The sequence below is a fragment of the Trachypithecus francoisi genome, unplaced genomic scaffold (genome assembly GCF_009764315.1).
Source record: "Trachypithecus francoisi isolate TF-2019V2 unplaced genomic scaffold, Tfra_2.0 Lachesis_group15, whole genome shotgun sequence".
Lineage (NCBI taxonomy): Eukaryota > Metazoa > Chordata > Mammalia > Primates > Cercopithecidae > Trachypithecus > Trachypithecus francoisi.
The window spans coordinates 9,396,431-9,408,532 of NW_022681460.1; the positions used below are offsets into that span (position 1 = coordinate 9,396,431).

The following is a 12,102-nucleotide window of genomic DNA, read 5'->3' on the forward strand; positions in this document are numbered from 1 at the left end:
GTAAGATGGTGTGGCATAAGATAAACATAGAGATTAACGGAATATAATTGGAAGTCCAGAAATAAACCTTTTCATTTATGGTCAACTGATTTTCAACAAGGATGCCAAAAAAACCGCCTTTTCAACAAATGATATTGGGCCAAATAAATATTCACACGCAGAAGAATGAATGTGGACCCTTATGTGATATCACACACAGAAATTAACTAAAGACAGGCCTCATGTAAGTGCTAAAACTCGAAAACTCTTAGAAAAAACACAGATGTAAATCTTTGTGACCTTGGGTCAGGCAATGGTTTCTTAGATAGGATATCGAGAGCACAAGTAACAAAGACCAAGTTGATAAACTGGACTTCAAAAAAATTTTTTTAAATAGTACTTTTTCAAAAGACATTGTTAAAACAAAATGAAAAGACAAGCCACAGACTGGGGGGGGGGGGATTTGCAAATCATATGTCCCATAAGGACCTATATCCGGAACATATCAAACAATTATTACAAACCAATAATATGATGAATAACCCAAATTTAAAATGATTTGAATAGATGTTTTACCAAAGAAGATATCCAACAAGCACGTGAAAAGATGTTCACTATCATTAGGGAAATGCAAATCAAAACAGGATACCTCTTCACATTAACTAGAACGGACATTATCAAAAAAAAAAAAAAAGCATTATGGAGAAGCTGGAACCCTCATACATTGCGAGTCGGAGGGTATAAGATGTGCACCACTTTGGAAAACAGTTTGGAAGTTTAGGGAAATGCAAATCAAAACAGGATACTACTTTACATTAACTAGAATGGACATTATCCAAAAAAAGCACAATTGCAAGTATTGGAGAGGGTATGGAGCAGCTGGAACCCTCACACATTGCTAGTAGGGGTATAAGATGGTGCACCACTTTGGAAAACAGTTTGGAAGTTTCTGAAAATGTTGAACATAGATTTACCACACGACTCAGCAAGTCTAATCCCAAGATAAATGAAAACATTTTTGTACGAAGACTTCTACAGGAATGTTCAGAGAAGCATTATTTGTAATAAGCAAAAAGTGGGCACAACCCAATCAACTAGTAAATGGATAAATAAAGCGTGTGGCAGTCTGAACAGTCTCAGTAATAACAAGGAATAATAACACCTGCTACAACATGGATCAATCTCAGAAACACAGGCTAAGTGAAAGAAGACAAATACAAAATACCACATATTATAAAACTCTATTTATAGGAAATGTCCAGAATGGGAAAATCTATAGAAACAAGAAATCATTTAGTGGTTACCTAAGGCTGGGGGTGAGAATGGGGAATGACTGCAAATGGACATGAGATTTCTTTTGGGGGTGATGGGAATGTTCTAAAATTGGGTTGTGACGATGATCACACAACTGTACTATACTAAAGGTTACTGAATTGTACCCTTCAAATATTATGTAAAATGTAACTAAAAAAGCTATATTTTAAGAAGTCTTAAAATTCTAAGTGGTTGTATAAATCCTTTTGTGATGCCTATATTCTCTGGACGTTAACTTCTTGGCTGAAGGGATCTACTCTTCTAAAGGAAGATGAATACAAAACCTGCTTGAGAAATTACTTGCCCAGGGTCAGTGGCTATGTGTAAGGAGTCAGTGATCTTCCAAAAAGATTTCAGGAAGCTTTATGGTCAATCTTTTTAAAAAATGTAATAGCAAAAAAAAAAAAAAAAAAAAAAGAACACCATCAATGATGTATAATTTGGGGCTATTTTAGAAAGCTAACTGCTGAAATGTTTACTTCTGAAGAAGATGCTTTCTCATCAGCTCATTCAGCAGTATTTACACTGACCTAGCACCTACACAGCTTGGTTTAAAAATAAAGTGAACTCCCAACATGTGATAACAAGGCTTAAACTTTTATCTGTTATAAATTTGCTGGTTAATATAAAATAATTAAAAAGAACCACCCTACGTCACTAGTATTGCTTCATTTATTTCCTTTGCTTTTCAGCGAGGCGATCCTAAAGGGACGCCGAACCCAGTGACCACCTTTAGCACACACGATTGTGCTCCTCCTTTTGAGGAACAGGTAAGTGAAAATGACAGACTTCTGAATCATACTGGGTTGCCTCATAAGCTGTTAACCATTAAAAGACAATATAACTGAGCTTTCCTAAAATAAACCATTTATTGAAAAAAGAACCTTTTTCTTAAATTTCAGTAATCAGCCTTTGCATTACAAACCTGCAGCTTGCCAACAACAAAAAAGGTAAAAGGTTTCACAGTCAGTGCACTCAACAAACAGGAGATTAAAAACAAGGTATAGGACGCCTGATAACACTACAACTTCTTTTGAACCTAGAAAGGTCAAAACACTACGCTGATGTCACGGTTCTCAGTCACGCGAGACACGGAGGAGACAGAGGCGATGGTCCGTGTACAGTAGTAATGGCACTTAACATGCAGCTTCTTTAACCTCGTGGCCACCAGCCCTCCAGAGAGCCTTTTGCCACATCAGACAAACAGGAGCAGCAGGAGAAGTGACGCTTGTCACCTGTGCAGTCTTCAGTCTTGGAAGGTTAAAAAGGCTTATACTGCTTCTCAGCACAGTCTTTATGTAAATATTACATACAGTAGTGATTACGAGAATTTTCCAAGTCCATATTCTACTAGGCTTCATTCTTCATCTGTGCAAACCTGTGAGGAAGTAGGAGAGAGCTGAGCCCTTGCAGAGGCAGATGTGTACTTGTGCATACACACAGTGTGAGCCTTACGGGGAAGGCCCCATCCACTCATCCTGATGCTCCCAGCACAGTGCTGGTCACAGAGGGAAAGGCTTAAGAAATGTAATGAACAATGGCAAAGGTAAGTTACTGCTCTGAAGTTAAGCCTGGGAATTGACTAATGAAAGCATTTTCTAAAATGCGTATGTGCACTCTCAGGTCAATACAAATTGTTAGGCACTTTATAACTAAGACATACATTGTTATTTAATTACAAATCCCTAACATCTCCATAGCTGGTCCAGTTGCTTGCCCCTTACTCCCACTTACCAAGAAGAGCATCACCCCACTCTTCTGCCCCTTCCTTTCCTTTCCCAGGGGCTCTCCTGCAGGGGTCTTGCGAGGCTTTTCTCTCCAGGGCTCTGTTCTCATCCCGTTGTCCTCTGTGGACCCTCCCAGCAATACTTCTGTCTCCCACACCTGTGCCCTACCCCAAATCCCTCTTGAGTGCCAGCCCCAGATATCCAAATGCCCATCTGAAATCTCCAAGCAGATGTTCCAAACGTACCCCAAGCTTCATCCACCAAAGAGGACCCACCACCTCCGGACCCACCCCTCACCCAACTGCTTCTTTCTCTACTCTGGCAAATGGACACAAACCAGAAACCTGAGAGCCACCCTAGACTCCTCCCCTCACTCACCTTTCACATCCAATTGGGGTTAGTCACGACACTCTAACTCTTAAATGCCACTGATCACTCACCTGCAACGCCCTCTCCCAACCCCTTGGCTGCATCAGAACCTTCTCAATTCCTTTGCCTCTAGAGTGATCTTTCTAAAACACTATGTCATCATTTATGTTTATAATAAAATGGAAACTCCTTCATGTTGCTCCTGGTGACTGTTCTAGCCTTATCTTCCTGCCCTTTTCCACATCCTGTGTTCACCAGGATCTACCTACACAGGGCTCTGTGATCATCCCACTCTCTCTGAAGGGTGAGCGTTTCCAAGCTTCTTTACTTTGTCTTCCATGCACGCTCCCCCACTTCTGGCCTCTAGTACCTCATTCTAGAGAAAAAAGAACTGAGATTGGCTGACTTAATTAAATTCCTCTTCTGAGTAACCTTACCTAGCATTATCACAGCTCTTAGTGTAATGATTAGTCATTACTGTCTTGACCCTCCAAGTAGACTACACACTCTCAAGAGTGGAAACTCTTTCATCCAGTCCCATTTAAAATTCCATTTTACTGTCTCCAGTGTATCTCAAATGCACCATCAAAAGAGATCAAGTAGAAGAACCTCAATGAACATTTTCCAAACGAAAAAACACATACAAAATCCCTGGCATAATAATACATTTAGTTCCTTTCCACTTCAGATATAGCTACTTTAAAGTTTCAAAACTTCATTAACGTCTGGATACAAAACAGAACTTAAAAACACTTCAACACGAAAAAGACTATCCAGTCATCTGCCAAACCTTGACAAACGAATGGTCGAGGAGCTGGCTGGCGGTCCATCTCATCTTTGGGTCACTCTCAAGGCAGTGAGAAAGGAAGTCCTTGCCTTCAGGGCTTAATCTTTCAGGGATTGGTGGCTTATGCCCCATCCCCACTTTATACATAATTTGAAAGTTGTGCTCATACTCATGCCAAGGCCTCTAAAAAAGATGTTTTAAAAAAATCAGATTTTAATATTATATAGCCACAAACAATGCAAATATTCAGTCCCTTTTTAAGCATCTCATAATTAATACATATATTAGGGGACAGCAAATTTTTACTAAAAGGGCCAAACAATTTTTCAGGTTGACAGGCCATATGATCTCTATCACAACTATTCAGTTATGTCACGGCAGCATGGTAGCAGCTATGGACAACATGTAAATGGTATAACTGTTGCAACAAAACTTTATTTATAAAACAGGTGGCCAGCATAGTTTGCCTACTCCAGTTGGGGTGCACTATTTAGTCCAACATTATCTAGAAACCATCATCATGCAACTAAAAAATGTAATATATAAAATGATATAAAAAAGTCTACAAAACCCAATTCTCTCAGAGGGATGGTTAATATGCTACCTTATTGAAAAATAAACATTCCATTAGTGCAAAGCTTATTTCATTATGATCCTATGAAAAATGAGATTCATAGGGGAAGGAACTAAGTGTGTATGGCATTCTAATTTCTAAACTATTGTTTCGTTATTGCCAATATGTATTCTTCAATATGAGAACCTGCTCTTTCATGTGTGGCTTTACTGGAATAACACAGATATCACAACCACCACCTTTCTATTTTAATGCTAATAGAAATAATGTTAGCCAATATTTATTGAGCACTTATATGTGATCTCTTTCAGCAGCTGCAAGGCATAGCTACATTATAATTAACTGATTTCCTACTAGTAACTTAACACTAACTTTTAACTTAGGAACAACGGTCTCTAACTTTTTTGCTATAATAGTGTATGTGTACAGTAAGCTACACATAACGCAGTATGTGCGTCTTTATACGTTTGTATAATTGCTCATTAATATTATCATCACAAGATACATTTTCAGAAGCAGAAAACTTCTTGGTTTAAGTGCTATGCACATTTAAAATTTTGACAGAGATTGGAAACATCTCCAGAGCAGCCCCACCACATGGAATTTCTGTCCAAAACATGTCTGTTTCTTTATATACTCTCTTAAAGTGAGAATTCTCAATCTTTAAAAATGTCACTCAGCACTTTGGGAGGCTGAGGCGGGTGGATTATGAGGTCAGGAGTTTTTGAGACCAGCCTGGCCAACACAATGAAACCCTGTCTCTACCAAAGTACAAAACTTAGCCAGGCGTGGTGGCACATGCCTGTAATCCCAGCTACTTGGGAGGCTGAGGCAGGAGAATCGCTTGAATCTAGGAGGTGGAGGTTGCAGTGAGCCGAGATCACACCACTGCACTCCAGCCTGGGTGACACAGCGAGACTCCAACTCAAAAAAGAAAGAAAAAAAAAAGTCACTAACATGCTAAGTAAAAAGATTTCACTTTTAAATATATAAGTCTGGTTAATGAGGTTGTCATCTTTTCATGCTTTCTTTTGTTAATAATCTTTTTAGAGCAGTTTTGGGTTTATAGAAAAATTAACTGGAAGGTACAGAGAGTTCCCATATCCCTCTCTGTCCCACAGTTTCCTCTACTATGTACATCTCATGTTAGTGTGCCCCATTTTTTAGAAGCGATGAACCAATGTCAATGCACTACTGTTAACTGAAGTCCACAGTTTACATCAGGGTTCACTCTGTCGCACATTCTGCGGGTTTGGACATTCACATACTGACATGTATCTATCATCACTGTATCCTACAGAGTAGGTAAGAATTCCGTCCTGTTCGTCTCTCTGTTCCCCCAGTCCCTGGCAACCACTCATCTTTCTACAGTCCCTGTGGTTTTGCCTCTTCCCAAATATCATGAGATGAACTGCTGAGTGCAAGCCTTTCAGACTGGCATCTTTTGCCACTTAGCCACATGCATTCACGGCTCCTCCATGTCCTTCTGTGGCTCGATAGTATGTTTCTTTTTATCGCTCAGTAATATTCCTTTGTATGAATATAACACAGTTGAGTCATTTACCTATTGAAGAACATGTTGGTTGCTTCCAAGTTTTGGTAATTATGAATAACGCTGCCTTAACATTCATGTGCAGGTTTTTGTGTGGGTATGTTTCCAACTTATTAATGTTGCTTTTTGTAACTGCCTGCTTCCCTGTATTTTAATGAGAGGTTTATGCTTCTTAAATTCATTCCTGAGAGTTCTCTGTGGCATATAGCTTACAAATATTTGTTTCCTAGTTTGTCAGTTGTCTTAATCTTACTGTTTCTTTCGATGGATCAGATTTTTGTCTCTAATAATGTTCATTATTCAGTGTCTACAGTGTTTGTAATGAATAATCAATCCATTAACTACTGTTCTGTCAATGCACAGTGCCCTTCTGAAGTTCCTCCGCCAGGTGTGGGGGCTCCACTTACCTTGCCAGTCACCATCTCTATGACAACACACCCCAGACTCCAGATGTCGGCTGCACGCCCATGGCCTTCTCCTTTGGCGCGAGTGATGACTTCAGGTGCCATGTATGCTTTAAAAGTCACAGATATGTTGAGAGTAATGGGTTATAAACATATCACCACATATTAATAGAACCAAGCAATAAATTAATACTGTACAATATTATTTTCCTGCATTAATAGGAAACATCAAAAACTTAGACAGTTCAAATCAACCTGCTGAACGAACTTTTTAAGGGACAAATTCTCTTTTAAAAGACAACGTTTGAATGTACACATTTTCAAATTAATTGTATGCACAATGAAAATAGAAAATTTAACCTGCAAAGGAGGAGGCAAAATTTCCTGGTACTAAGTGATCAAAACGAACCATCACCATTGAACCACAGTGTTGTTCAGACTACAATGGCTTTAAGAAAGACAATGCAAGCAACAAAAGAGCTGTTCTGGTGAGAAAAAGAGGCTTTCCTCTCTCCTGTAACCTAAAATGAGTCATTTAATTTACCAGTCTTGGGTGAGAGCCTAAGTATGTGAGGAAGCAGTCCTTCTCACGACTGAAAACCTTTACCTGCTCTTCCATCTCTACTGACAAAGAAAGGTGAAGGGAACATGCAGGTCCCAAGCATGCTACATGAAGTCAGAGCGCAAAGAACAAACAAGCTGGTCCCTACCTGCTGTCCCTAGGGTGCTGTTCACTTCACCAGGCATGGTCTGGGCATTGTTTTTGAGCTTTACTGAGCATCCAAAATCTCCCAGTTTGATCAATCCAGATGAGGTAAGGAAGATATTGGCACCTAAAAAGAAACAAGCAGTTGTTACGCAGCCTCTGAAACACAATGTGGACAAGGTTACGTGGTAATCTAAACTACCAGGAACTTCACTCACAAACTGAACAATAGAAAGGCTTATGAAACTTGACTTACAAAGTGTAATCACAGAAAGATTTGTAAGCCTTACTCACTCACAAATGTTAATACAAAACAACAACATTTTAACAGCAGCGCAGGTAGCCTTGACCAATAAATTCTGAACTGAAATACATGCATAAATTCTAACACTAATAACCCACAGAGATACTTAGAAAGAAATCGCATACAAAACACAAATGCTTGTGGTGGCAGTCTGGAGAATTAGAGATGTGTACAATCAGCAGCGTCTGAAACAGGAAGTGACACATAGATGAGAACTGCACACACACTGCAGTTCTTCAGATTCCCAGCTGAGGCCCTTGGATTTGTTTGTGACTGAAAACTGTTCTGCAATTGTCAAATATTCCTACAAGCAATATATATGCTTAACGTGTAGTCTAGTTAGAATTTGGGGATACTGTTCATCTCTCAGGACAGGTTGGCCTTTTGCTCTAGGCTATAAGATATTACTGCTCCAACTAAGTCATGCTATCTCTGGCATCGTGTCCTGTGGTACCGCCTTCAAAAAGCAACAACACAGAGCCAATGGAATAGACAAGCAGCCATCTGATGAGCTGAGGTCAACAGCGAATCCTCATAAATCAGTGCTCCCAGAGCTGATGCTCCCCACAACTGACTACAAGGGCAGCTTGATCTTCTCGAACGATTCTACATCTGTACCTTCTTAGTCATGCTGAACTAGAAAGCATTCGGTAAGGGTATCAGTGAGCTGACTTGGTTCAGATTCTAAGGGAGTCTCTTCCTGCCACGGAATAAAACATGAAGACACCATTTTGTGACAGTGAACAGAGACTGAGGGTGGTGTCTGTGGCAGAATGACTACACGTGGGCAACGCTATAGCCTGATAAAGAGCTAATTAAGCCAACAACAGAATGACCCGAGACACCAAAGCAAGGCAGTGGACAGGCAGGTCACCAACAAGACTGGCATATGCTGCGTGATTCAGGGTGAGCCACATTACAGAGCACGAACAATTCTTACACCCAGACCAAAGCAGACTGGTGTCATCCAAAACAGGCCCCTACACTGGGTCTCGTCCCTGGTCAGAAGTCAGGTCGGTTCCTGAGTGAATGTGTTTAGGTTAGCCTCAGACTACAGGACAGAATGAAACTCTTCAGCCTAGGGCCAATTAGGCACAAAAATACTTCCCCATTTTAATTATCCTTAAGACTTGCAAATACAAAGGTGAGGGGGAGGGCATGGTATGGTTAAGGCAAATGCCACGGTGACCATTCTGAGACAGACGCACAGCTATTCCTCCCGTGCTATGAGAAAAGCACTTTTAATCCATCAGCGTGGCCAATTAACCTTCAGCAGAACTCGATTTCAAGGTTTGTGTAAACACCATTCTTGTCTCAAAAACGTAGCCTCAAATTTGTATGTGCATTTCTGATCTGATTTACTGTCGGTTTCCATAGTCATGATTTTCATATATAAATAGACAAGAATCCTGATAGGAGAGAAGAAAAGGTTGCTTTGATCACGAATGTCTGGTAACTACATGGGCTATGCCAAATCGGCCTATAAAAATAGCAAACCTCATTTTGGGAAAACAGATTTCTCTAAAAGCAGTGTTGAACAGAAAGACAGAGTGGACTCCTGGGTAGAGAGACATGGATTCTACCTTGCTTCTGAAAACAGGATCCTTACAGAGCCATATTTCAATGAAAGGTATTTCCATCTAGAGAAATCACATGTGGGAATGGGATGAGTGTCTTCAGAGCACCTCCCACGTGCTGGGTACCAGTGGCTCTAACCCACAGCAGCCAGGCGGGTGTGGGATTACCTTTAATGTCACGGTGGACTATGCCATGCTCATGGAGGACATTGATCGCAACGGTGATCTGCTTTGAATACAGCCTAATCACATGTTCCTGAAGTCCCAGCCTTGACACCTCTTCTAATGTCCCCTCATCGCAGTACTCCATGAAGATGTACATTTCTTCCTGCGGGAGGAATAAAGGGCAGCTCTGTGTTTACGGTTTTCCTTACACGTACGCTAGTGAAAAATCTGGAAAACGTCCTAGGTCACACCCCAAAGGAATGTTCTTTCTAACGGTATACTACACTTGCATCCTGAGTACTGAATGTGTCTCACAACAGTCGTTTCCAAGTCCTCTACAGAGGTGTCTGCCTGCCTCCTCTGTCTGGAATTATACAGCTCTTGGGGATAAGAACATCTCCAAATCACAGGGAATCAATTTCTATTATCCTCTGAATTTAAGTCTGCTATATAATCTCAGACAGGGACCAACAGGGTTGTCCCTACAAATACATTATTAAGTACTGAAACACATCCTTTTTAAACATAATTGGTAAAAACATTAAAAATGATCCATTTCCAACTTCCCCTGGAAGCTCATGCTCTACACCACGATGCTCCAAGTCATCCTCTTTCCCTCGATGTGTTTATTTCTAAACACAAGGGGGAAACTCAATTTGAGGTTTGAATTTTCTCTCATTTCACAATGGCTCCCTAAATACATACAAGAGAAAAACCAGTATTACTTAACAGTGTACTCAACAGTGGTTCAGCAAAAAAATGGAGAAAGAGTCACAAGAAGTGGTGTCAGGGGCGTTTTAGAAGAATCTTCTGACTGGCGGGATGGGTTTCAGTGCTTTATGATGTCGGGTTAATGACTACAGTCTACAACTTACATTTTAGGAAGAACTCCTCTAGTTTCAGAGAGAAGGCAGAAATGATGTAACTCATGGAGATTTCCTGAGAATTAGGCAAAGTTACTGTGCTCTGAAATGAGAAGACCTGTGATGTAGAACAGGACTCCATTCTGTGCCCTCACTGATTCCTCACACAAAGAGTGTCATTAGGGTCGGCTTACTCTATGGAGCTCCACACCAAAATACCGAACCAGATTGGGGTGTTTGATGCCTTCGAATATTTTCAGTTCATCTGCAGTTTCCTTGATAGTCTTATGGTCATTAGGTTGAAATCGAATCTGTAAAGTGAGGTGACGAATATGTTAACTGGCCTGATTTAATCACTCTACATTATACACATACATTGAAACATCATTTTATACCCCATAAATATATATATAATCATGATCTGTCCATTAAAAATAACAAAAAATTAAGAAAAAAGGAAGTTTATAGCCAAGCTGGAGTGAAGTCACAGAAGTACGGCCAGGTCCCGGGCACAGAGGAGGAAGAGGCTCTGCTCCGGGAGGGAGCAGAGTGAGGAGCATCGTGTAGAGGAGGAAGTGGGCACAGAGGAGGAAGAGGCTCTGCTCCGGGAGGGAGCGGAGTGAGGAGCATCGTGTAGAGGAGGAAGCGGGCACAGAGGAGGAAGAGGCTCTGCTCCGGGAGGGAGTGGAGTGAGGAGCATCGTGTAGAGGAGGATGCGGCCCCACAGCAAGCTCAAGACGCTGGAGCCTCCCTTCCCCGCTCCTCCTCTCCTTCCATGTCAAACCAGCTGTCTCCACAGACAGCAGTGAGTCCTGTTTCCACTTCAGGTTCCCTGGCCATTTCCTCATCCTACTTCCAGTGGTTTCAATGCCAGTTGTTTCTGAAGCTTATCATAACTGTTATCTTCTCCCCCAAAAGTGCCCCCATAAGACACTACTGTTAATCATCTCCTCTAAGCCTTCACCAAACTTAGCTCTGCCACCCTCGTAGGCACTGCTCACACCTGTGCTGTTAGAACTGTTTGACTTATTACCCTCTCTGGAATCGTAAGCCCCTTCACTGTCTGTGTGTGTTATCACAGTGCATCTGCCTGGTTGGTCCTGACTGTCGCAGTGCTGGTGCTGAAGACAGCTCTATGCACAGAGAACTGAATCACCACCAGCGTCTTTACGGAATTTCTATCACCCAGAGCCGCCAGGCCCAAAGGCCCCAGGGAGCCAGGTGACTCACCTCCTTCATGGCCATCAGCTCCCCGGTGTCAACGCTGATGCAGGTGTACACCTTCCCGTACTGGCCTTCCCCTGCGAACAACGCAAACAAACTGCACTTCCAGCCACTGCAGCGGGCTGTTTTACATTCCTTAAACTTGCAATAATACCGTCCAATTATTTTGGATGTATATTTATATATTTATAATTAGGTTTACCGCAGTTTACTATTGCAAGATCCAAAATTTTTCTAAATGTTCCCTGATAACTAAAGTTTTAGGCAATCTCTTTAATATGTCTTACCTACAAGTATCTTTAAATAGAGCAGAACCAACTTTGGTAAATCCCAGGAGAAGCATCAAAATGACCAATAAAAGCAGCCTTGCTGTACACTTCTGAGCCCTCACACCCCTCAAGGAGATCTTGGCTGGGGCTCCAAGCAGAAGAAAACAGCCAGGACTAAGCCTGGCCACTGTCTACCTCACTGGCACATGTCCGTGTGTGTGTGTGTGTGTGGGAGCAGAAAATCCCCTAACATACCTTCTGGGACATTAAAGCAAGAGGATATGTGCC

General features: G+C 41.3%; 1 protein-coding gene across 5 annotated transcripts in view; it reads right to left on the bottom strand.

Annotated features, from left to right (window-relative positions):
- Positions 1–2,138: 2,138 nt before the first annotated feature.
- The window catches only part of MAP3K4 (mitogen-activated protein kinase kinase kinase 4), a 131,192-nt gene continuing 121,228 nt past the window's right edge, over positions 2,139–12,102 (bottom strand). For 4 of the 5 annotated variants that reach the window (XM_033234277.1, XM_033234280.1, XM_033234278.1 and 1 more), the window contains 7 exons: positions 11,552–11,622; positions 10,516–10,632; positions 9,462–9,621; positions 7,417–7,539; positions 6,710–6,816; positions 4,180–4,359; positions 2,139–2,671 (listed from right to left, as the gene is read on the bottom strand). In XM_033234277.1, coding sequence (XP_033090168.1) covers positions 2,651–2,671; positions 4,180–4,359; positions 6,710–6,816; positions 7,417–7,539; positions 9,462–9,621; positions 10,516–10,632; positions 11,552–11,622 — 779 coding nt within the window. In that variant the 3' untranslated portion in view covers positions 2,139–2,650. Of the gene's footprint in view, positions 2,672–4,179; positions 4,360–6,709; positions 6,817–7,416; positions 7,540–9,461; positions 9,622–10,333; positions 10,425–10,515; positions 10,633–11,551; positions 11,623–12,102 lie in introns of all 5 variants that reach the window. The other variant, XR_004442715.1, reaches the window with a different exon arrangement.